Below are 26,784 nucleotides of genomic sequence, written 5' to 3'. Positions count from 1 at the left end.
ACCCTCAGTCACACTCAGGGTAGGGTCGATTGGGGAGTTGGGGCACCGCCCACTGTCACACCCAAGGCAGGGTTGATGGGGAGGTTGTGGCGCCACCCTGTCACGCACAGAGCAGGGCCCATCAGGGAGGTTGGGGCTCCATACCGTGTCATGCACAGAGCAGGGCCAATCAGGGGGTTGAGGAGCTCCCCCCTGTCACCCACAGAGCAGGGCAGATCAGGGAGTTGGGGCGCCGCCACTCTCACACTCAGAGCAGGGCCAATGGGGAGGTTATGGCTCTACCCCGTCACACACAGAGCAGGGCCCATGGGGGGGGGGGGGTTGGGGTGCCGCACCCTGTCACACACAGAGCTGCAGGGCGATCAGGGGGTTGGGGAGCTCCCCCTATCAGGCACAGAGCAGGACTGATCAGGGGGTTGGGGCGCCTTCCCCTGTCACGAACAGAGCAGGGAGGATAGGGAGGTTGTGGTCCCGCCCCCTGTCACACACAGAGCCACAGGGCGATCAGGGGTTTTGGGTGCTGTCCCCTGTCACACTGATCCCAGTGCTGGGAGGCATATTACCCTTTTACTATATAGGATAGAGGCCTGGTGCACAGGTGGGGCTGGCCGGTTTGCCCTGAAGGGTGTCCTGGATCAGGGTGGGGGTCCCCACTGGGGTGCCTGGCCAGTCTGGGTGAGGGGATGATGGCTGTTTGCAGCTGGCCACACACCCTTCAGGGTGGGGGTCCCCACTGGGGTGCCTGGCCCGTCTGTGTGAGGGGCTGAGGGCTGTTTTCAGGCTGGCAGGTGACTGAAGCTCCCAACCGCTCCTTTTTTTCTTTCTTTTTTTTTTTTTATTCTGGGCCAGCTTTAGCTTTGAGGCTTGGCTCCAGCTCTTAAGCCTCCGCTGCTGAAAGCAGGTTTCTGGCCTTTGTTTACCTTCTGTATTTGAAACAATGTTGCGATCCTGCTGGCTGAAGCCGGCCGACTAAAGCAGGTTTCTGGGGTTTTGTTTAGCTTCTATATTTGTAACATAGTTGCTTAGAGTTGCAGCTCAGAGGCCTGCAGCGGCAGGCAGGGAACGTTGGAGTCCTCCGTCACTGAAGCAAGCAAGCCTCATGTTCGCTTTAAGCTGCCTGGCTGCCAGCCACCATCTTGGCTGGCAGTTAATTTGCATATTGCCCTGATTAGCCAATGGGAAGGGTAGTGGTTGTACGCTAATTACCATGTTTCTCTTTTATTAGATAGGAAGATGGGTTGTTTTGAGATGAACCTGGGTGCATTCTAGCCTACAGGCCAGGATTGGAGCCACAGCTGCCATGGACTCTTCACCACAGGCTCCCCATAAGGCATGGTCTCACTCCGAGGTATCATGCTCAGGCAAAGGAACTCCAGGCCAAAGTCAGCTTGGACTCCTCTGTGGTGGGGCACTGTCGTTCTTTGAGTAACCTGGCTCTCTAGTGGCATGCAGAATCCTGTCCTCTTGCCACTCTGTCCAGCCCAGGGCAGGATTTGAGCCCTCTGTTTCTGCTGTATATCAAAGTGGCAAGGGTCAACACTGCCACTTCCAGAGGAGAAAAGGTCTGGCCAGGACAGGGTCCAGTGGGGGTGAGCATATAATTACCATCTGGATTAGAACAGTTTTGCTCAGACAAATACTAAATCCAACAGGATGCCAAGACAACAGGCATATTCAAGACTGTCCAAGGAAAGCCAGGACTATGGCCACCCTAAATATAAGCCACTTGAAGGACCACCCCCATTCACTTTCATGTGCCCCCAACTGTTCAACTGACATAGGCCAGTGGCCAGGACACTGATTTTTATCATTTTCTAGTATCCTTTCCTCCCCTGCACTGTTCTGATTTATTTCACCATTGAATTGTTTTATGAAATCACATAGTATGCATTCTTCTGAGTCTGGCCTTTTCTGCTGATCCTTGTCTGTGGATTCATCCATGTTTTCACCAATTGTTTGCAAGAGAAGTAATGCATCCATCTCTCATGCCATATGATATTCTGTTGTACGAATATATCACCATTTATTCACTCTACTATCCATGGACATTGTAATTGTTTCTTATCTTTGACTATTAAAAATATTGACAAAAATATTCTAGCACATGCCCTTTGTTGCAGATATGTACACATTTCTGTTGAACATGTAACATTGTTGGGTTATGGGGTGTGCATGCTGCTAAGCCATACCTGATAATGCAAACACAGTTTTTTCACTGAAATGTAGGATTCTTTGTATATTCTGGAATTGAGGCCTTGGACAGCTATATGTATTACAAATAACTTCTTTCACTATGAGAATGGATTCTTCATTCTCTTAAATGAAGAGGTATCATCTGATAGGTCAAAGTTTTTAATTTATCAATATTTCCTTTAAGGTTAGAGTCCTTGTTGTCATCTTTAAGAAATCATTGTCTACTCTAAATTCATGTAGAAATTTTCTCTCTGTTCTTTGTTTTATTTAGTTTGGAAAGAATGTTTTTTAGTAATATTTTTTAGAGAATGGATGGCTGATAAAACTTTCCACTCATTATATGTTTATAAACAACTTTCTTGTGCCTTGTTTGTGCTTGCAAGGCCAGATGTAGACTTTATGAATTGCACTGGAGGGACAACCTATTTCCATTGGAGCTCTGTAATTGTGGCTCCAAATTGGAATGGCATTGAATATGAAGCATGAGACCAATCATACCTAATAATAGACAAACATGTAAATTGACCATACCTTTGATACACTAACCAGCCAATCAGGAGAGTATGCAAATTAACCTAACAAAGATAGCGGTTAATTTGCATACATAGGCTCCAAGTGGTGGAGTGAAGCCTCATGGCCCTGGGGGCCGGCGGAGCAGTGAAGCCTCATGGCTCCGGGGCTGGCTTCGGCTAGAGCCTGGCCAGAGCGAAGGCCTGGGTGCCGGGTGCCGGAGGAAAACTGGTGCCAGCAACAAGGGGAAAGGAAGGCCCATTGCACGAATCTCTTCATGCAACGGGCCTTTAATATATATATATATATATAAATATAATAAAAGCCTAAGCAACCATTATAGCAGAATCACCAGAAAGACCGGTCGCTATGATGTGCACTGACCACCAGGGAGCAATGTTGAACGCAGGAGCTTGCCCCTGGTGGTCAGTGTGTTCCCACAGGGGGAGCGCTGCTCAGCCAGAAGCCAGGCTCATGGCTGGTGAGCACAGTGGCAGTGGGGGGAGCCTCTCCTGCCTCCAGGGAAGCACTAAGGAGCAGCAAGCCAAGTGGTAAGGAGCAGTGAGCAGGCGGGCAGTAAGGAGTAAGGGATCCCAGACTGTGAGAGGGTGCAGGCCAGGCTGAGGGACACCCCCCGACCTGGCCCAGGGCATGAATTTCATGCACCAGGCCTTTAGTGTGTGTGTGTGTGTGTGTGTGTGTGTGTGTGTGTGTGTATGTACTGAGTGGCCAGATTATTATGACCACCTCATCAGTACTTCATTGGGCCACCTTTTGCCTTCAATACTGCGGCGATTCTTCTTGAGGGAAGAGGCAAAATGTGGCCCATTGAAGTATTGATGAGGTGGTCATAATAATCTGGCCACTTAGTGTATATACATATCCTATCTAATATAGACAAACATGGTAATTAACCGTACCTCCAACACGCTTCCTATTGGCTAATCAGGGTGATATGCAAATTAACTGCCAACCAAGATGGCGGCCGGCAGCCAGGCAGCTGAAGCGAACAGGAGGCTTGCTTGCTCCAGTGATGGAGGAAGCCAAGGTTCCCCGCCTGCTGCTGCCGGCCTCTGAGCTGCACTCTAAGAAACAATGTTGCAATTATAGAAGCTAAACAAACCCCAGAAACCTGCTTTCAGCCAGCCGGCCTCGGAGCTGTAGCTGCAACAGTGTTTCAATTATAGAAGCCAAACAAACCCAGATACCTGCTTTCAGCAGCCGAGGTCTCAGAGCTGGAGCCGAGCCTCAGAGCTAAAGCCAGCTCTCAGTTCCAGTGACAGCCATAGAAGGTAAATAAATCCCAGAATAAAAAAAAAAAGAAAAAAAGGAGAGGTTGGGAGCTTCAGTCACCCGCCAGCCTGAAAACGGCCCTCAGCCCCTCACCCAGACGGGCCAGGCACCCCAGTGGGGACCCCCACCCTGAAGGGGGTGTGATCAGCTGCAAACAGCCATCAGCTCCTCACCCAGTCTGGCCAGGCACCCAAGCGGGACCCCCACCCTGATCCGGGACACCCTTCAGGGCAAACCAGCCAGCCCCCACCCGTGAACCAGTTCTCTATCCTATATAGTAAAAGGGTAATATGCAAACTGACCCTAATAGCAGAGGGACTGGGAATGACTGGTCACTATGACACACACTGACCACCAGGGGGCAGATGCTCAATGCAGGAGCTGCCCTCTGGTGGTCAGGGCGCTCTCACATTGGAGGAGCTCCGCCCAACCACAAGCCAGGCTGATGACTCCCAGTACAGCAGTGGTGGTGGGAGCCTCTCCTGCCTCCTCAGCAGCGCTAAGGATGTCCGACTGCAGTTTAGGCCTGCTCTCCGCTGGCAAGTGGACATCCCCTGATGGCTGCCGGGCTGCCAGAGGGATGTCTGATTGCCATCTTAGGCCCAATCCCCCGAGGAGCCAGCAGGTGGTCATCCCCTGAGGGGTCCCAGACTGCGAGAGGGCACAGGCCGGACTGAGGGACCCCTCCCCTCCCCCCCCCCCGCGTGCACAAATTTTTGTTCACCAGGCCTCTAGTGTATATATATATATATATATATATATATATATATATATATATATATGTGTGTGTGTGTGTGTGTGTGTATGTGTATGTGTATATAATGTATATGTATGTATATGTATATGTGTATGTGTATATATATGTATTTGTATATGTATATTTATGTTTTTGAGGGTTTTCTGTATTTCTTAAAAAAGTGAAATATAATTGGCATATATAACATTATATTAGTTTCAGATGTACTAATAAAATAAATATTTGTATATTGCAAAATGATCACCATAATAAGTCTACTTAACATCCATCACCATATTGTTACAGACTTATTTTCTGGTGGTGAGTATTTTTAAGATATACTCCATTAGCAACTTTCAAATACATAATACAGTATTATCTATCTTGAAATTTAAAAGTTTTACCAAGGTATGTCTAGCCACCCCCATACCCCCTACTATGAGGTAATATTTTCTCACACTTGTTGAATTATTTTAATTTTGACTTGGGCCTTTCTTCAGCTCTGCAAAATATTTCCCCAGAATTTTTATGCTTATTTCTCTTTCATCATCTGCTTTAGAATTTCTATTGCATATTTTTGAATGTTCTGAAAAAGATCCCATGTCTCTTTTCTTCTTCCCTTCATTTCATCGAAATACCTATATTTTTTTCTCTGACTCTTGGGAACATTCTTCCCGTCCATCTCCTAATGCACCAATTCCATCTTGAACAGTGCCAAATCTGATATTTCCTGTCTCTATTGAATTTCATTAGTTTGGAAGTCATGTGTTCCTTATCCAAGAACTCTTTCTTGTTTAATATGGCTCTTTTTCATGGCAATCGGCTCCAGTTGTATTAAAGCAATGTTCTCTGTTCTTATCAAGAATACAAATTAGACTTTTAAAATATATTTCCCTTATTTTGGCTTAACATTTCTCCACTGAAGGCCATGCCCCTGGATTCTCTGGTTAGTCTTCCTGTTTCATGGAGGCAATAGCTTGCAATAAAAGCACAGACATTTGAACTAGGAAAACATGGGTTTGAATCCCAGTTGTGACACTTGGATGGCTAGTCACCTAAATCCTCTGAGCTTTGATTTATTTGACAGGGGTAATAATCCTCATGCCAGAGTTCTTTTAGGATTAAATAAGAATGTATGTTGAAGTACTTGTGGTAGTACTTAGCTATATAGTTTATCGTCATTACCTTCATCATCATCTTCATCATCATCTTTACTAGTCTATTAAACCAGTGTTTGTTCATTCTCACATAGAGATCCAATTAGTCCAGATTTGGTGGCTCTGATGGTGGGGAAGGTGGCCTATCAGAGAAAGTATAGGTCTCCATTTAATTTCACCCAGAAGGTTCCAGAATATTCTGCCTGGCTAGTCTCCCCTCACTCAGAAATCATCCTTATTTTCTGCCAAGATTGTGAGTGGGGGCCTTTCTCTAATTTCCATGAGTGACATAGAATTTCTCTATTACGTTAGATGAGTTCTTTTTTTCTCAAAATGATATTGGAAGGAGAAATGAGTCAAAAGTACTAACTTGTTAAGATTATGGTTCCAAACATTGAATTTAAGTTTTACTATAAGTAAAGAGAATTAATACATAAAAGGTTTAGGTAAAAATATAGTTGAATATTTCTATCCATTGGGGATAGTGTGGGTTTTCTAGACATTAAACCAAAGGCATAAAACATAAAGGGGAAAAAATGATGGATTTGACCAATGTAAAATTCCTACAAGACAAAAATCAACATTAGAGATTGAGCCTGGTCAGTGGGGCCCAATGGTTGAGCTCTGACCCATGAAATCAGGATGGTTCTATTCCTGGTCAAAACATTTCCCTGTTGGGGGGCGGCAGGAAGCAGCCAATGGATGATTCTCTCTCATCATTGATGATTCTCTCTCTCTCATGCGCGCTTCCTCTCTCTGAAATCAATAAAAACATATTTAAACAAATAAACCAAAACATTGAAAATTTAAAAGTGAAAGGCCAAACTAGAGAAAACATTTTCCATAAGGCACAACAGCATTAGTATAATTAATATAACTAAAAAGCTTTTAAAAATCAATAGGAAATATAAAACCCCATATGATAAAAATGGGTTGAGGACATGAATAAGTAATTAACTAACTAAAAAAGACATGCAAATAGCCATGAAACATGTGGGAAAATGTTTAATGTAATTTTAAAAGTATAAATTAAAACAGCACTATAATGCTGTTTCTATTCATCTGGCAAGATTATTAAAAGTGGTAATACTCAGTATAGATCAGAGTGTGGGGAAATTGAGTATTTATACACAGCAGGTGGGCCTGAAAAATATTTCCATTTTTACTTTAGAGGATAATTTGGAGATACAACAAGAAGCTTGAAAACATGCACTTTGATGCAGAAATTCTAATGCTTTCATCTTGGATCTTAAGAAATAGGTATATGTGCAAACTTTTAGCCAAAAATATGTTAATTACAGAGATATTCAGACTAACAGAAGCTAGGAAAAAATATCAACCTAACAACAGTGTGATCCCATTTAAAAATATATTTATAAATTCATAATGTTATATTGGTTACTAAGAATGTGCATGGTTTTCATTTTTTTTTTATTTATCTGAGTTATTTATTCTTTAACAAATACATCCATTGAGTTTGGTAGCAGGGTTAGGCCAACTTCATAAGATGATTTGGTTGCTTCCATTTTATTTCTGTGCTCTGGAACACTTCACATAGTAGAGGAATTTCCTTTCCTACAAGCGTTGAAAGAGTTCCCCATAAAGCCATCTGGGTCTGACTACTTTGAGGAGTGTGGTTCTTTGACAAGTTTTTTGATTTCTGTAGTGTTCTTGGCCTACTCATGCTTGCTATCTGTTTTTGAAACACCTATGTCATTTTTAAAAAATCTTTATTGTTGAGAGTATTACAGATATTCCCTCTCCCCTATTCCCACCATTGCCTCCCTCCACCTGGTTCCCACCCTACTCTAGGCCTTCACTGCCCTATTGTCTGTGTCCATGGGTAACGCATATATGCATATAAATTCTTTGGTTAATCTCTTCCTGGCCCCCCTCTTCCCTCTGAGATTCCTCATATTTTGCCCAGTGAAAAAGTTTATTTAAAAATAAGTAAAAAAAATTGCAAAAATATTCTCTCATAATTTCTTTTGCATCTGTGATTAAATTTTTTTCGCATCCTTTAAGTTGTGTTTCAGTTTCTCCTTTTCTCTTTCTTTAGATCTATGCATTTAATCTCTCTTTTACAATAAGCATCCCTAAAGTGAATTATCAATAAGTTCTCCTTTAATTTCACCTGTGGTCTGTCTGAGTCCTGCTCCAAAGTGCTTGTCCTAGAGCCCGAGAGACAAGTAGCCCCTGGAGGAAGCCGACTCAGCGGTGACAGAGACAGCAGAGGGAAAGAGAAAAATGGACAAAGCCTTTTAGTGCATAGTATGAAGGTGACGCATGTCACTTCCACCCATGTGCCATTGGCCAAAGCAGTCACATAGTCTAGTCCAGTGGTTCTCAACCTTCCTAACGCAGTGACCCTTTAATACAGTTCCTCATGTTGTGGTGGCCCCCAATTTCATTGTTACAAATTGAACATAATTAAAGCATAGTGATTAATCACAAAAACAATATGTAATTATAGATGTGTTTTCCGATGGCCTTAGGCGACCCCTGTGAAAGGGTCGTTCGACCCCTAAAGGGGTCGCGACTCACAGGTTGAGAACCGCTGGTCTAGTCCAAAGTAACTACATATGGCGATACATTCTGCCTAAGATGAGGCTGAAAAATTGGAGTTGATAAGGCTCAAAGTTGGGCACATCTGTCATCCTGCTTACAAGATACCTCAGACTAATAGCTATGCCTTAATGGTGTAAGTTTGAAAAGGATAAATAATACCCTTCAGTTACAGAGGAGCGCTGAAGGTTGTATTGGACATATTAAATACTGGAAGCTTTAGGAATATCTAGGCCAATAGCAATTGAAAAAATTATATATATATATTCCAGAGAGGAATGGAAGAGGGAGAGATAGAAACATCAATGATGAGAGAAAATCATTGATCAGCTGACTCCTGCACGCCCCCTACTGGGGATCGAGTCCGCAACCTAGGCATATACCCTTGACTGGAATCGAACCTGGGACCCTTCAGGCCGGCACTCTATCCACTGAGCCAAACCAGCCAGGGCTAGGCCAATAGCAATTTATCAGGCAAATAGACTGGTTGATATATTGATTCCCGAAAACTTCTAACTTAGTGATCTTATACTCTAACGCTCTTGTAGTAGGTGAGGAAAGAGTAGCCTGGAGAGGTCAAGTTAAACAACTGGCCAAAATCATACTGAGCCTGTCACCTCCTGCCTGGTTTTGTCTCTTGTGCTGGACCCTGTATTCTGAATTCTGTTCGAGACCAGCACTGTCCAGCAGAGCTTTCTGGGATGACAGAGATATTTATTTCACACTGTCTAACATGGTAGCCACTGGCCACCATGTTACTTACTGGGTGTTTGAAATGTGGCTAGTATAGCTGAGGAAAATAAATTTCTAATTTTATTTAACTTATTTAGTTTAAATTTATTTAAAATTAAGTAACCTAATGTCTCTCATGACTCCCGAGGTGGACAGGGTAGCTCCAGCGACCACTCGGACTCAGAATGAAGATGCTGAAACCACTCTAATTCAGGGGCTCCTAAATGCACTATCAGATTTCAATGGAAACATATCTCAAATAAATAGTATGACATTGTTGAAGCAAGTAAAAAGCCTGTGTTTTGTTTGGGAAAGCAAGTCATGTGATCAACGTAAGGTCAATAGGTCAACACTTAAGTAAGAATATAATTTTTTTTATTGTTTTTCCTCCATTTCCTCCACTTCCTCCTCCCTCAAATGCACTTACTTTTAAGTCTATTTCTCTAATGGTAAAAATTAAATTTCAGGTAATTCAGGGCTTATTTATTCCACATCTTGGCCATTGCTTCCTTCTTATCGTCTTTGATCCCAATAGCTTTCACATCCAGCTCTTCCAGGTACTTCTGTGCACCCTCACGGCACACACTAACATGCATCATTGCACATGGCCTGGTGCAGGGAGGTCTGGGGCCACTGCAGGACTGTGCGTAAGCACTGCATACTCTATGCAGGCATCTTTACTACTTCCATGTCTTAGAAGGCCAGGGATCTCTGGGAGTTTTGTCACTCCTAGCCCTCACTGAAGAACTGATGTGTAGATCCTCCACTGTGCTCAGATCCCCCCAAAATGTATATTTTCCCCAACCTGCCTGCCCCTAACCCAAGTGTTGACCATGGGGAGGTGAGAGGTACAGACCAGTTTCTCTCTGTAGTAGTCAGCTTAGACTCAATTATGCTGCAGTAACAAAAAATCCCCAAACCTCTCTGACTTACAAGAACAAAGGTATATTTTTCACTCCAGCTGGATGGCCACAACTCTTCTCATCAGTATCCCCTACTGGCTCATTATGGTTGAGTGAAGAAAGGGGGTAGGGTCACAAAATGACTTGTAAAACTTCTGTGTGGAAGTAGCATAGATCACTTCTGCGCACATTCTTATGTCCAAAGAAAATCACAGGACCGATCCTGAAGATGAACTATAACTCCTTCCCGTAATAACGGGCAGTAAAATTTATGAACAATACTAAAATCTGCACATTTATCATGTATTTCTCTCCCCTTCTCCTATCCCACTTCCCTCTCTTCATCTTCAACACCCCTCAGCCTGTGGGTTCTTTATCTGGAATAAGCAGCATAGTATAGTCTTCAAACTCTATTTATGAGATAGACTATTAAAGTTTCAAAGCCCATATTCTTGAAACTTGAAACCCTTATCTCTCACATGTGCTTCTGAAGCCAGCTTTGAAAGATGACGAGTAGACTTGACACCTTCTCCTTTTTCTGCACTGTCATCTCTTCGCTGGGGTGGAAAGCAGAGAAAGCACTGCTGCCTCCTGACTGAAGGAGAAGCTCAGAGGAGAAGAGTATCTGTGTGAAGAAGCCATCAGTTAATAAAGTATTATTGGACCACATTCTAGCAGGGTGGGCTGTCTTTGGGGGGAGGCAGCGATTTCCTCTTTTGGATGGAAATATCTTGAGATTGAAGGCAGAGGCTGGCATGATACTAGAGTTGTCTGCAGAGTCCTCTAGGGCTAGTGCCCTCCAATACAGCAGCCTTGATCCACATGTGGCTATTACGCACTTACAATGTGGCTAGGGTGACTGAGGAACTAAATTTTAAGTTTTACTTAATTTTAATTAATTTAATTTCCAATAGCCACATGTGGTTGGTGGCTACTATTTTGGACAGTGCAGTTCTAGATGTTACCGGAGATATTGCTGCTAAAATTAACACAGTGTTCTTCATGCCATACTATTATTTATACATGTAAAAACTAAAGTTATGCCTTACTTTTTTAAAAAAAATCTCAAATGGAAATAATTTGAGTTTGTATAAAAATTAAATTGCTGTTATAATTGGTTAAAAGAAAATAACGCTTTACTTATTAATTGGCTAGAGCTGCCTGACCCAATAAGCAGAGGCTAAATTCACAATTAATTAAAGATTTCATGTTCATTCATCCAAGACATGCCTCAAACCATCTTTGGTCCAGCTGGCCAGCAGGAGACTTACAACCATATTTAGGACATCTTGTGACTACAATCAACATATGCAAAATATCCTATTTCAAAAAAAATCATTCATTTATCAGATTAGTATCTCTGTTGCAGGAATAGTACTCTCTCTATTATGCCAACTATAATCATATTTTAGTAAATAAATATGACATAATGTATTATATAGAAATTATGTTACATTTTATTGGCAATTTAACATAGTTCTCTAACTTTTCCATCTATTCAGAAGTATTATTTCTCTATTAGAGAAGAGAAAATGGAGGCATAGAGAGCTTATACAATTTTTTTTAAGGTTATACAATTGGTATTTGGAATTCTAATATGTGAACTCCAATTTGTTGATCGAAAGCCCCTATCACCCAACAATACTGCTCTTACTTGATAGATAATAAAACCAAGCTGCAGCCATGTATTGTCCTGTGGACAGAGCCTGCAGAAAGTTACAGCCCCTTTTCAAAGAGCCAACTGATACCAGTGGGCTGCTGTGTAGGTCGCTCCAGGCCTGCCACAGCTGAGGCCCTTGGTCTCCTGGGGTGGAAGGGAGACGTGATTAGCTATGAGACTGGAATCTAAGCCATGCATGCAAGTTGTCCCCGTCTAATTTGGTCCACAGATGCAATGCCACAATCATTATATCCTCTATATTGGCTTCTGGTCACCTTATGGGTTTGGTGAAAATTAAGCATTAAGCTTCTAGGATGCATGCCATGCCTGGTTCAAAATTTTCCTGTCAACCCCAATGCCCCAAGCTTAACCCTGCACCTCAACATTAATCAGTGACCTGATGCAATTTTATGAGCGATGTACCTTCTAGCATGAATCTTCTTCATGCGAATCCAAAATAGCAATTCCTCACATTCACTTAAAATACAACGAAAGATGCTTACTTTCTTATTTTGCTGTTGTATTCCTGGTTCTATTTTGTTATTTTTTAAAGCAGGAAAACGCTTCCTTCCTAGAATGCTAAAGTGCAAAGACCTTGTGGACACAGCCCTCCGCACCCCGCTGTACTTGGTAACTTTGGTCAGAGGAAAGGTGGGCTCTGGGATGAGAAACTACAAGTCCCAGAATGCTCAGCGCCCTCCGCACAGGCGCAGCGGGGACCACCCAGCCAGCGGGCCAGCTAGCCTGCGGAGACTCCCGGGTCCCCGCGCGGGACTGGGGCTGGGGGCGGGCAGCCCAGCGGACCTGGACGGCGCTCCAGCCGACCCCGGGCGGTACGATGAAGGCACCGCGGAGCGCGTGAGCAGGATGCGGCGGCAGGCGCCACGGCAGGAGGAGGAGTAGGCGGTGGTGCCCTCGGGAGGGAGCCGCGCTCGGGCCAAAGGCTCCCGGAGGCTCCGCAGTGCCGCCGCCGTTGCCCGGGAGGCTCCGCGCGGGAGCCATGTAACCTGCGGCGGGCTCCGTCCTTCCCAAGTTCCCGGGCTAGCGCGGCAGCGGGGCCACGATGAAGAAGCAGTTCAATCGCATGCGCCAGCTGGCCAACCAGACGGTGGGCAGGTAGGTCACCCGCTGGCAGCCGCAGCCGGTGCGCGCCTGCGGGGCTGCATTCGCGGGCGCCCAGGTGATGGAGCCCGTCGGGCCTCCTGACCGCGTTCCCTGCTGGCTACCCCCCCTCATCCCCCCGAGGTGTGGCTCGCTGGCGCGACCCCTCCTCTCTGAACTTCCCAGACCCCGGAGCCCCCGCACGCTCTGTCCGCTGCTCCAGGCTCCGGTTGCCAAGCGCAAAGTGTGACGCATCCTTTACCTGCGTCCCCGGCTGCCCCTTCACCTCGTCCTCCCTGCCTTTCCCGGGACTCCCTTCTGCCTTTGCTCATGTCGCTTCCTGGAAACAGGTGTTTGCTCCGATCGTGCTGGAGCCGCCTAAAGCCGCCGCTCCCCAAAGATTCCTCCCCTGCGCCGAATTCAGGGCTGCTTGGGGGTCCAGGGCGAGTGTTGGGCCTGGTCGGCTTAGCAGAGCTGAGCCTCCCTCCCTCCCGCCGTGTTTGCTTTCTGGGACTATGACTGTACAGGATTCTGGATTTTTTTTTTTTTTCCTGGTTAGGTTTGTTAAGGCGTTGGGTGGTGGAGAGAGGAGCTGGAGAGGTGGGGGGCTGGGGGTAGAGGAGGTGCTGGTGGAATGGCGCTGCTGTCAGCTTGGTCCTAAAACTGTTTTCGGTGGAGGGGGAGAGGCTGCAGGAAGGGAGGCCCAGCTCCTGGGGAAGAGGAGCAACGCAGGGGATCACAGCCAGGTAACGGAGGGGGACAGAGGCCCTACCGTCTGAAAGAGCCAGGCCCTAGGAAGCTGCAAGACCCAGCCTACTGTCATCACGGTGACATGGGCTACAGCTGGGCTCCTGTCCCCAGGAGCCGCTCCGCGGGGTGCCAACATACACTAACGTTACATAAGGATTCTGGTGGGTCTCTTCCCAATCTAGGCATGCTCCGAACACAGCACTGTTTGGGAGTGGGGATTTTTCATCCATCTTCTGCCCCCGGGGAGGGGTTTCGGAGCTGCTGTGGCAAAGGAATTCAGGTGTGCTGTTTTGAAGCCCCGTGGAAAACAGAGAACCCAGCCTCGGGTGCAATTAAAGTGCAAGCTCAACACCTTGAGGGCTCTCCACTAGGTTTACTACGAAACCAAATACCTTCCTTGGGTGGGAAGTGGAGCCGGAGCTGGCGTCTGGTAGGGTGCGGGTAGGGACATCCCTGGGGAGTAGGGGACCCTGAATTCCCATGTGAGCACACTGCCCTAATTACAGTGGGCATCTGAGGGCAGGCCATGCGGTGACTTCTTATGCTTCCAGGGACTCCAGATGGCTTCCAAGCAACAATGTCTAAAATTGACTTGGATTCCTTTTCCTTTTCCAAACACATGTGCTCCAGCATGAGGGAGAATTTATGAATAGCAGAGTCAGATTAGCGGGGTTTCTGGCGCGATCTGGCTACAGATATAGCCTCCTGTGGGTTGCCTTTTGATGTGTTTGATGCTGAAATAGTGTTTTCCTGTATAGGTCGTTTAGCAGGTGACAGTTAAGCTGGCCCGTGTTACGTCTTGGCTTCTGCGTCAGTCATCACATCCGACCAGCCAAGTGATGGTCGGCCCTTGATTATAGCCTTGGATTGCTGGTCTCTCGTGGTGTTGTGTTGGGGTTTTAGTCATTGCTCGAATTGGAATATGTTTATGCTTCCTCCCTGGCTCCCTCCTCCCCCCACACAATTCTTCTGTCTCTTTTCAGGACTTGCTTAGAAGTGGTAAGATTTGTAAGCCTCGGGCATAAAGCCTTTATCATCACCTCTCCGTGGAGGGAATGACCAAGGGAGAGGGGAAGTTGAGTTTTAGAGTAAGTGGTCTTTACTTGTGGAAGGTGGAAGTTTCCACGCAGCTGGTGGATGCTGGCGTGTGGATAAATTCTCTTTATGAGATGGCATCTCTTGTGTCCTGTGCCAGGTAAAGTGAGGGCCAGTTCACTGCTGAGTATCACTCGTGTGTGTCCATGTGAATGACATGCAGAGCGAACCTTTTAAAGCAAGACCCAGTTCATGTTACTTTGCTGGTGAAAGCCTCCAGGGGCATCGCACTGCCCCAGATCTTCCCAATGGCCTGCAAGACTGTAGCGGACTTGGCCTGTCTTTGTCCTTTCGTACTCATCCTGTCCCACCTGCTTCTCATTCCCTGTGCTCCAGCCACAGTGGCCTTCCCTGCAACACGCCCGGCTCCTGTCCCTCTGCCGGCTTTGTTCTTGCTGTTTCCCACTTTCCCTGTCCGGCTGCCCACGTGCCTCCCCATCACTCAGGTCTGGGCTCAAAGGCCTTCCGGAGGCTGTGCTCGCCATTAGCTCTCTAGCCCACCTTCCTGTTCATGTTGGTCACAGCGCTCATCACTCTTTAAAATGCTCTTACTTTTCATTTTTTTTCTTTTCTTGTCTATCCCCAATAGAATGCATTGATCACCATTGAATGCTCAGTGTATATAGAACAATGCCTCATAGACAGTTGGCACTCAATTCATGTTTGTTGGCAAGATTAAAACAGTTTGCTGTAGGCTCCACGTGGGTTCATAAAAGGGGCAGCATTTACTTTACCTTCTTGAAAATGTCGTGAGGCATGGTCATAACATTGCTTCTTAATTTTTTGAATTAGTAGAAGCAACAGGACTGGACGTTAGGAATTTAGATGTGGAATTGGTGTGTCACTTCATGGAGTTGCTTTAGCACGCCACTCGACTCTTGTCCTTGCATGTCCTTGGAGTGAGGACTTTCTCCTCTTTGAGGGAAGACAGAAAGGAGGGCTTGAGGGTTGCTCACAGCTCCTCACCTCCCCACCCGCTCCACAAGCTGCAGGTTTTGGAGTTCTGATAAAACCGCTGGGGATGGGACCCACTCACTTGAACAATGGAGGAGGTGCTGAGCTAGAAGTGCTCACATCTGAGTACAGAGGGCGTCACAGCTGTGAAAAGAGTTTCTAAAACCCACTGCATTTACCTGGAAAAAGTTTCATCTCCTTCATGGTCTGCTTCTGCAGCCATTGACACCTTCCTCCTTTGACTCTTGCCTCTCTGTCCTTCACGTCATTCCGTCCTTCGGGGAGCATTCCCTGGCCTTCAAGCCTGGGCCACTGCGTGCCTCCTGGTTCGGGCAGCGCAGGCTTCTGAGGGGACAGGCCTGGTTTGTTGCTTTCTGACGGTAGGACCTGGAGTAGAACTCTGCACATCTGTTTGCTCATCTGCAGAATGGGGATAATGAGGGTTTCACTGAGTGATGTGGCCATCGTGGCAACGATGATGTGAGAGCGCCCCTGGAGAGTGCTTGATACCGTGCTCAGCCCTGGGAAACGCTACAAGAATCTCTGGGCAATTGATATCACTGTTATTGGGTTAAATGCACTATGGCATGCACTGTTCATTCATTTATTTGCTCATTCATTCATTCAGTGAGTATTTTCTGGATGTTTGCTGTGTGCTGGGCACTGCTCTGCTTTAGAGAATATTACAGTGGAGAGTAAGAGATTCCATGAGTTCTCTTGGGATCTGTATTATAAAGGCATGCTATGGGTATATTGTGTTGCAATTTTTTTAAAAAAATATATTTTATTGATTTTTTTTACAGAGAGGAAGGGAGAAGGATAGAGAGTTAGAAACATCGATGAGAGAGAAACATTGATCAGCTGCCTCCTGCACTCCCCCTACTGGGGATGTGCCCCCCCAGCCAAGGTACATGCCCTTGACCGGAATCGAACCTAGGACCCTTCAGTCCGCAGGCCGACGCTCTATCCACTGAGCCAAACCGGTTAGGGCTGTGTTGCAATTTTTATTTTTTTATTATTTATCTTTTCCACTAGACTTTAAGCTCCTTCTGGGCAGGGGCAACTGCCCTATTGCCCGAAATTCGGATTTTCTGAAATTCTTGGACAGCTGAATGAATGAGTGAGCAAAAGATCCATGTGAGAATATTTTTTTCAGTCTCCACGATGGAGGTCACAGCAGCCCCCACCATCCTGGGGGTAAAGGGGACCTGGCGTACACCAAGTGCTCAAACAACGGTTGATGAAGTTCCTTGTCATTTTCCTCTTCTGCTAGCCCATCAGTCCTCCAAAAACGCTGGCCCCTATGTTTCAAGGGCCTCTTAGAAACCGATTCCAACAGCCACTGCCCAGTGATGGCTGTAAATGAACTCTATGCTCTTGTACAGAAGCTGGTGATGCTCAAGGTGCCTCAGAGTAGGCAAGGAGCTATGCGTGTGGGAGGGGGTGCAGGGCTGGCTGGGTCGGATGCTTGGTTTTAGAGGCTGAGTCGGGGAGTGGAAGACGAGGCTTGTCTGCAGAGCCTGGCTTCCATTCCTAGACTGCTCAGCAGCATGCGGCACCCAGCGGTCTTGGTTTCCGAACACAGGCTGGCCGAGCACCATCGCTGCTCTGCAGCTCTCAGGATCAACTGCAGGGGCCACGCACTGGCCAGTGGGATGGAGATGGATGCTGAGGATGCAGCAGCCTCTAGGAGTGCTGGTGCTGCAGGCATTTTCGCTCAGGCCAAAGCAGCCGAGCCAGTGAGGATCTTTTCCTTGAAGGTTTCTGGGAGGCACTGCCCTGCCCATCTGCTGGCCTCCTAGAAGCCATGGGCCAGTCTGTAGACATCAGGGAAAAGTCAGAACCAGTTCCACATTAGTCATCGGACTGGCTCGTTCCCACCCACTGGCTTCCTGACAGTGCATTGGACCTGTCAGACCGGCACAGGCCCTGCCGTGTGCTCCTGTTGGCCCACAGGGCCAGGCAGACCCCACCCTGTCCCCCGAGGACCGCTGTGGAGGCTTATTAGGTCTCAGAGTGAAATTTTTCATTAGAGTTTAATGGAAGCCAGGTCCTGCCACCTGCTGTGGCATATATATGTGAGAGAGAACAGAATGTATCACCAGCTGATGAACCGGCTAGCAAGTCTGGGAGAATATTCTTTGCTCCCATCTTCTAAGCTCCTTCCTGTGCAGATCTGCCTGCTCTCAGCCCTGGGCCGGGTGCTCAGCAGTCAGCCTGAGGCTGCTGGGTCCCCAGCGTTGTTATCCTAGCCTGCATGTCATTGCGAGGCAGCCATTCTCTTCAACAGCAATTGATGACTTCCCTCCTGTTCTGTCTCCACCAGAGGATTTTTATCAATATTGATTAATACTGTTTTATGATGGGTGACAAAGGCCATTTTATTTTTTCTGTAGAAAAAGTGAATCAGTAGCCATGTGAATAAAACAGTAATTTATGGTTCTACCTTTTAGTGTGGATTAGTAAATATCCCTTTTATTAATAAAAAAAAAGGCAATTTCAAATGCTGTTTTCATAACAACAGCAAGGAACACAATTGTGCTATGTGTTGGGTTAGTTGTAAGTCTGATAGGAGGTTGGGAGAGAGCAGGATGGTTGGGGCTTCCTGCTGGGTGCGGGGTATCCCAGGGGCTGGCACCTGGAGCCCACTGCCTTTGGGAGCGCGTGTCTGTGTAGCAATTTAAAACTATCCTTTCTATCCAGGAAGCAGATGTTTTTGCTTTCGTTTTCCAACATTAGAGTTTATTTTTAGGATAAATGTTTATTTTCCCACAGAATTCAATTTACTTTTTTTAACTTTTTTTTTTTTTTGGTTACATAAGTGATACTTGTTTATTGTAGAAAATTATTAACTTATGGATGGACAAAAAGGAAAAAAAATCACCAATAATCTCTATCTGGAGACTGTAGTTCATATTTTGGATATAGTCTTCTAAGGTTTTAATAGGCATCTATGTTCTTTAAAAAGAGATAGAGACTGTACTATGTATACTACTTTGCAACCTGCTTTCCCCCTTCCTATTAAATCTTGAATATCATTCCATGTCAATAATTATACCTCTTCAGCACAATTTTTCAGGGCTCTGTAATATTCCACGGTAGCCAACAGATTTCCTTTTGCTAATCATGTAGCAAATATTTCTCATTGGTTTCCTTTCCTAGTATGAGTTTTTAGAAGTGAACTTGCTGAGTCAAAGAGCATGTGAGTTTTAAGACTATGTCAGTGGGCATTTTATATAGATGAACACACATGTATTTCTATTCTTCGTAGAATTGTTAATATCTTCTCCCCACCCATATCAGCAACAAATGTTACAACTTTGTTAATTGCATGAATGAAAACCAAGCCCTCTCCTTCCTCTTCTTTTAACTTCTAGTGTGCTTGAGCATTTAAATGTTTGCTGGATATTTGTTGCCTTTTCTGAATGACCTGCATGTCTGAGACCCACTTTTTAAAAGTCATGCCTATAGCTGTTCTGTTACCGATTTTAGAGACATTTCAATAAGCATATATGTATGTGCTTTCTCATTTGCCACATACATCTCCTTGTAGTTTGTTTTTTGCCTATTATATTTTGTTTTAAAATTTATAATGTTGTGTGATCTTTAGTCTGTCGATTTATGGTTTGTGCTTAACTGTTATGCTTAGGGAGCACAGTTCCCAACCCCAGATTACATAAATACTCATACATTTTCATGACCATTTATATAATTTCATTTTACATCAAATCTTTAATTCATCAGTTATCAGTTTTGGTGTTATGACATGAGTTAGGTGTCACATTTATGATTTTTTAAAAATCAGTTATCCTACTATCACATTGAATAATGTAATTCAAGCATGTCACACTCGCAGCCCGCGGGCCACATGCCTTGTTTATTTGGCCTGTGTTGGCCTTTGAGTTTGACATGCTTGATGTAATTCATACCCACTGCATTGAAATGCCATTATCATGTACCAAACAATTTCACCTTGTTGTGTCCATTTCTCAGATTCCTAGTGTGTTCTCTCGGGTCTGTCAGTTCTGGCAGGACTGTGAGACGGGCTCAGCTGCCCAGGGGAACAGCAGTGGGTGGTCTGCCCCAGGCTTTGGTGGGAGGAGCAGTGGAGTCCGTCTGGGCCCCTCATCCCAGCTTCACCCAGGGCGACTCCTTCACTTGGCAATTAGAACTCACCAAGTTTGCCCAAGGGTCTTGCCGCGCCTTACCCACAGCTAACCTATAGATTGTTCTTTTATCAAAGAGAGTTGGTGAAAAAAACTCTATTTTCTTGGCTGTTCTTATTTGTTTATTTTTCCTTAGTATTTTTAAAAATGTATATATATTAATATGGGGAAAATGGACACTTCTACAATATTGAATGTAATCAGAAGTCTTCCCCTTTGGAATAGGATATGTGTACTCAAGTCTGCTTCTGATCCTGTAAAACAGTATTTGTCCATTTACTAGTAGGTCCTGCATAATTTTGGTTTTGATTTTAGGTAATTTGTCATTGTCATTCCTATGGCCTTGATGATTGGAATCTTTTGTTAAGTTATATTTTTTTACTCTTTATTGCTGGGATATAAGGAAGTTATTGATTTTTATATAATTATCTTAGCACCTTCACAACTATCTCATTACTCTTTTTTTACTGTTGACACAATTACAGATGTCTCCCATTTTCCCCCTCTTTGCCCCCCCTCCACCCAGCCCCCGGCCACCCCTCCTCTAGCCTTCACCACATTGTCGGTGTCCACGGGTTATGCATATATGCTCTTTGACTAATCTCTTCACCATCTTATATCCGTTCTTCCACTCCCCTCCCCTCTGACGTCCGCCATTCTGTTCCACGTATCTATGCCTCTGGTTCTATTTTCTTCCGTCAGCTTATTTTGTTTATTAGATTCCACACATAAGTGAGATCATATGGTACTTATCTTTCTCTGACGGGCTTATTTTGCTTAGCATAATACTTTCCAGGTCCATCCATGCTGTTGCAAAGGGTAAGAGATCCTTCTTTTAACGGCCTTGTGGTATTCCATTGTATTAATATATTCTCATTATTTTTAAGTACTTTAAAGTACTATTGGATTTTTCAGGTAGACAATCACATTTTCTGCAAATAGTAATTTTGCTTCTTTCTCCAGTATTTTATATTTATTTTATTTTCTTCAGTAATTGCATTGTTTAGGACTTGTGGAACATGTTAAATATGTGGCAATATGTGGGCATTCATGTCTTCTTATTATCCTCCCTGGAAATGCATGATAATTTGAGATATTGTTCTGTAATCATGTTACATATTGCATAATTTTATTAATATACTTTTTTCTTTGGAGACAAAGTTAAATTTGATTAACTATATTATCATAGTCTTTAAAGATCATCACATGTTATTTTTCTCCTTTTATTTGTAATATAGTCACTCTCTAATTCAGTGGTTTTCAACCTTCCTAATGCCGCGACCCTTTAATACAGTTCCTCATGTTGCGGTGACCCCCAACCATAAAATTATTTTCGTTGTTACTTCATAAGTGTAATTTTGCTACTGTTATGAATCGTAATGTAAATATCTGATATGCAGGATGAATTTTCATTGTTACAAATTGAACATAAAGCATAGTGATGAATCACAAAAACATTATGTAATTATATATGTGTTTTCCGATGGTCTTAGGCGACCCCTGTGAAAGGGTCGTTTGATCCCTCAAAGGGGTCGCGACCCACAGGTTGAGAACTACTGCTCTAATTTATGCCATAAATACTTATTGAGCACTTACTGTGTTCTAGACAGTGTTTTCTGTGCTGAGTATACATCATAGAATTTCTACCCATGAGGAGCTTTTGTGTTATTTTCTTGAACTTTAATGGATTTTCTAATAGGGAGCTCTCCTTGTTTTCCTGCAATCAATTTTACTTGAGTATAGTTTGTTAACTTTTTAAATATGCTGCTAGTTTTAATTCACTGGGAGTTTTATTTGGGATTTTTATTCATAAATGAGAGCATATAAAATTTTTCTTTTGTTATACCTGTCAAATTTTGATAATGGTGTAAAATGTTGATCACTTTCTACTTTTTCTATGCGATGCTGAGGTTAAGAATTACTAATCCTTGAAGGTTGGAAATAACTTTTCCAGGACTTGTTTTTGGAGGTGGCTTTGACAGTTTTCCAAATTTCTTACAGTTTACTAAAATATCTGTTTTCTATCTTTTTCTGAGTCATTTAAGTAACATATTTTTATAGAAAAACGGATATTTCATTGTGATTTTAAAATTTAATAGGATCTATTTTGAGTTAAATAGTTGTATCTCCTTTATCATTTTAATTTGCATTTCTTTTTTTTTCAACCATAACTAGCTTTGCCAGAGTATTTTCTTTCCCAAATTCTGTGGAATTAGCTCTTGGGCTTAAGCTTTTCTTTTTTTAGTCATTTTTTGTTTTTAATCCTCACTCAAGGATAGTTTTCCATTGATTTTTAGAGAGAGGGGAAGAGAGGGAAAGACAGAGAGAGAAATATCAATTGGTTGCCTCCTGCACATTTCCTGACCAGAGCCTGGGCCAGGGAGGAGCCTGCAACCAAGGTACATGCCCTTGACCTGAACCCAGGACCCTTTGGTCCACAGGCTGAAGCTCTATCCATTGAGCAACCCAACTAAGGGTAGGTCTATGCTTTTAAAAGATATTTTTATTGGCCACTGGGACTATGCTGTCTATTAATTCCCAATTATAGTTTACATTCAACTAATACAAAATAATATTGCTTTTTAAAATTTTAATTACACGTGAATTCCTCCTGATTTTCCTGGGTTTATTTTATTTTCCTAGTTTTTACTCTTCCGCGTTGAAGTAATCAGGATAGGTTACTTTCTGCTGTGGTAACACATGAGCCCCAAACCTCAGTGGCTTAACAAAGACGTTTATTTAAGCTCATGTGAAGTGTGATGTGCGTCAGGGGTCTCCCCAGGATGTCTCAGGGATTCCGCCTGCATCCCCCCTCTACCCTCCACCCTCTTTTCCAGGCTTAGTGTGTGGCTTCCAGTCACTGTGAGAGGTGAAGGGAGTTGGCCTACTAGCTCTTAAATGCCTGGGGCTGGAACTTACAGGTGTCACCTCTGTTCATATTTCATTGGCTGGAACTAGTCACAAGTCTCCCCTGGATATGCCTGGAGACAGGGATGGGGAGCCTGTAACACAGCTGACTCACCAGGAATGTTCTCTCTCTCGTGTCCCACTGACAGTCTTGGAAATCTTTCTTGTACTCCTGCTCATCACGGTACCATCCGCCTGCCCGCCCGTCTCTGTGCAGCTACGAGGTCATTCCTTGTCTCCATCCTGGGAGGGTGGCTATCGATTCTCCTAGATCCCTCAGAGGGGAGCATCGTTAGGATAACACTTTTCTCTTGCTGATACCCACTTCAAAATTAGTTTTTGGTATCTCTATATCTCTATATGCATTTTAAATAAACCTTCCTACAGTGGGTAGAGGAGTGATAAGGAGAACAGAATTCTCATCCTACCACACTGGACTGACACCTACTTCATGGAATTATTGCCTGGATTAAATACGATAATATAATATCTTTAGCATAACCCCTGGGAAATAATAAGCACTCAATAAATTATGGTAATTTTCACTTCCCCTGGATGTGCTCAAAGTCTCTTTGTCATGAGGCATTCGTTTCAACCTTATTAATATTCCTAAGTACTGATACTTATAGCTTGACATTGATACCCATTTGTCTTGTTATCTCAGATCAAACCCAGTTTTTCTATGTTTAGTCACAAACATGAAACATGTAGAGATAGCAGCAATGCTAATAGCCTTGCTCATTTAAAACCCATTGCGATTAATAGGTATTATATTACTTAGGAAGGGCTAGGGCTAGGCCAGTGATGGCGAACCTTTTGAGCTCGGCGTGTCAGCATTTTGAAAAACCCTAACTTAACTCTGGTGCCGTGCCACATATAGAAATTTTTTGATATTTGAAACCATAGTAAAACAAAGATTTATATTTTTGATATTTATTTTATATATTTAAATGCCACTTAACAAAGAAAAATCAACCAAAAAAATGAGTTCGTGTGTCACCTCTGACACGCGTGTCATAGGTTCGCCATCACTGGGCTAGGCTATTCCACAGTAACAAGAACCCTTAACATCTCGATGGCTTCGAGTGCTGACTGAGGGGGGCTGGTCATAGCCCTTTAAGGATCCACAGGTACGTGTTCCACACGTCAATGAGGGTGCAGCGAATCATGCACTGGCGCCTAAGGGTTCTGTGCAGGGGCACCCATCAGTTCTAGTCACATTTCATTGGCCGCAGCAAATCACCTGACCGACCACACTTGTAGGGGACCAGGGAAAGGCACTGCCTTCATGGACTCGGAGAGAGGAGAACCTCAAAAGCCACGGCCATGTCGCCCGTAGCCACGCACTGGGCTGTGTCCTTGATGGGCATTATTTTATGGTCCCATGGCAACACCTTTATGAATTGGGTGCTACCTACAGGCCCACTGTACAGATGGGGAGCAGAGGCGTTGGAAGTAGCCGGCCAGGAAAGGGGCAGAGTGAGATTTGAGCTGGGCCCTAAGTAGGTCAAGGCAGGACGTGCTCTCCCTCCCCTCCTGGTGGCTCTCAGCGGCCTCAGGGTCCCTCAGGTTCTGCTATTTAGGTGGCTTTACCAGTAAAATGCTAATTAACTTGTATAAAAATAAAAATGTCACATTTATTTGAGGTAATCCAGTGTCTTGTATGTAGCCTTAACCACAGAGAGCATCAGACGATGGAACGTCTGCCAATAGGAAGTTCTCCACTTGGTTTCCTTATTACAGTTTCACCAGAAAGCATAAGAGAGTCCTTGGAAAGTGTTCTATAGCTCGGTGCTCGGTGTGCAAAGACAGTCATTTCTATGTCTGCAGAAGCCCCTGTTGCCTCCTACATGACCTAGTAATCGAGCAGAGACCTCAGCAAAATAAAGAACATGAGAAGGGCAGAGCTCCGAGCTCTGTCTCCGTGGTGCGATTGCAGACACACGTGGTTCCACAGCTGCTCATTGTGGAGTGTGTCTGGTGACAGACGCTCCTGTGTAAGCCTCACAACAACTATGCGAGTCGGTCCCGGTCCTTCCCCCATCACCTGCCCGGGCCTCAGCAGGTGAGTGCGGGTTGCTGCTGGTCGCAGCGTTGGTAAGGGAAGGAGCTGAGGTTTGCTCCCAGGTCTGCTGGCTGTGGTCCTGATGTGCTGCATTGCTCGGCTTCCATTCCACCGCAGTAGGGGAAAGGGGCGACTTTGTGTCTAACATTAGGGAATGTTTAAGTTTGGGGACATCCGTACTGTTGTAATGTGTGTTGTAATGTGCAGTGTTTTTATAACATTCCCAAAATGTAAGAGCTTGTGGGAGATGTTTAAGATAAGAAAACAGGATACAGAAGTGAGCACAGAGTTGAGGCTGCACCGTGTTTTTAAAACGCTTAGAGAAGGCTGGAAGTCAGGAGAGACTTCGAGGCTCCACGTGCCTGTTTACCTCTGGGGAGGATTATGAGTAATCTGAATTCTTGCTGCTTCTACCTTTTAACAATTTTCAAATTCTTGAGGATAAACATGTATTTGCCCTGGCCAGGTGGCTCAGTTTGTCGGAGCGTTGTCCTATACACCTTTAAAAGGGTTATGGGTTCGATTCCCAGTCGGGGCACTTACAGAAGACAACCAATTGATGTTTCTCACATCGATGTTCCCCTCTCTCTCTCTCTCTCTCAAAATCAATAAACATATCCTCGGGTGAAGATGAAAAAATAAAAAATAAACATGTATTTTATTAAAAAAAACAAATCAACAAACAAGAAACCCTCCCAGGACTCACAACAAAGAGGTGAATATAAAATGTAGCTGGAATTTCCTATAGTGATGTTGTAAGTTCGGGGCCCTGAAATGTCTACATAGAAATGTGTTTGAAGCTCTCTTCAGCTTCTAACATGGGCACCGCCTTATCCTTGCACTCTGGGAAGGACATGCTGTCAGATCTCATTTTATCCAGTAAAACCGTCTGATATTAGGAAGTGGCATGCGGAGAACCTTCAGGGCTGCTAGTTTTAAAGACACATTCCATTTTGAGATTTGGTCTGCATGAGCGGGGACGGAGGCCTCGTGGTCCTGTGACCAGTTGGGGTTCCCTGGATGCAGCGCAGACATGGACTCTGGGTCGTCTGAGTGGAGAGGGAGATTTGAGGATGGGGTGGCTCACAGAAGCAGGGGACTGAAGGCAGTGCCCCTGCTGCAGGGGGACGGGCAGCCCCTGCGGAGGGCTCGCTTCCCAACTGCTTTCTGTCGCTGGGTCGCTTGGATGATTCCCTCACTGAAGAGAGGCTAATTGGTTTCGCTTGGACCATGTGACCCCACCATCCCTTGGGGGCCGGGAGAGTAGGCAGTTCTCTGGATTGCAAGTCCTCAGAGATGAAGTAGGGGAGAGGCAGTTCCCGAAGGAAAATCAGAGGCGTTTGCCCAAGGTCTGGGGAAGGGATGCTGGCTGCTCACCACGCCCAGATGCCGACCAAATTCCAATCCATGGCATCAAACACCCGACCTTGGTCAGTTTGCCAGGACCTGTGAATTAGCAGTGATGTAGGGAATGTGTCTCCTGGTGTTCGGAGAAGTCATTTCTCAGCCCTACATATCCAGTCACTTCCACAAAACTATCCCTGGGTTACTTTTGGTCTGTGTCTTCCTTTTCATCCGATTCTCACTTACAGCCTGTTTCTCCACCCGTGACCACGAATTGCAGGGCCCTCCTTGTTTGGGTTCTCGCCTTGAGTCTCTTCCCTGACTTCCTGCAGCACAGGCCAGACTGTGTTTTTGAAGACGTGGAAAGGAGAATGACTTTTCCTTCTTTATGAAGTCGTGCTCTGTGGGGGGAACCCTGCGACTGGGGAACGCAGCCCACTGTAGACTCATTTAGAGAGTTCCAACCTCTCTTTGTATTTAAGGCCTGAGAGGTTCTGCAGGGAAGAAGGCTGTTGGTCATTTGTATCTCTGAGGCTGCTCTTGATGGTTGTAAGTGATACCAATTCAGGGAGCTTCAAACAGTAAAGAAACTTGGCCTCAGGTGACGGGTCGGCCTAAGGTAGGAGATCCAGGTGCCTTGTGATCTTTCCGCTT

The 26,784-nt window shown here is 44.8% G+C and overlaps 1 protein-coding gene across 6 annotated transcripts in view; it reads left to right on the top strand.

The window, feature by feature from the left end:
- The first annotated feature begins 12,451 nt into the window (after positions 1 to 12,451).
- ARHGAP44 (Rho GTPase activating protein 44) overlaps positions 12,452 to 26,784 on the top strand; it is a 208,804-nt gene continuing 194,471 nt past the window's right edge. For all 6 annotated transcript variants that reach the window (XM_081109533.1, XM_081109535.1, XM_081109532.1 and 3 more), the window contains exon 1: positions 12,452 to 12,864. In XM_081109533.1, coding sequence (XP_080965659.1) covers positions 12,812 to 12,864 — 53 coding nt within the window. In that variant the 5' untranslated portion in view covers positions 12,452 to 12,811. The remainder of the gene's footprint in view (positions 12,865 to 26,784) is intronic.

Source organism: Myotis nattereri (genome assembly GCF_964212035.1).
Source record: "Myotis nattereri genome assembly, chromosome: 16".
Lineage (NCBI taxonomy): Eukaryota > Metazoa > Chordata > Mammalia > Chiroptera > Vespertilionidae > Myotis > Myotis nattereri.
This window is presented reverse-complemented; position numbering and strand designations above follow the sequence as displayed.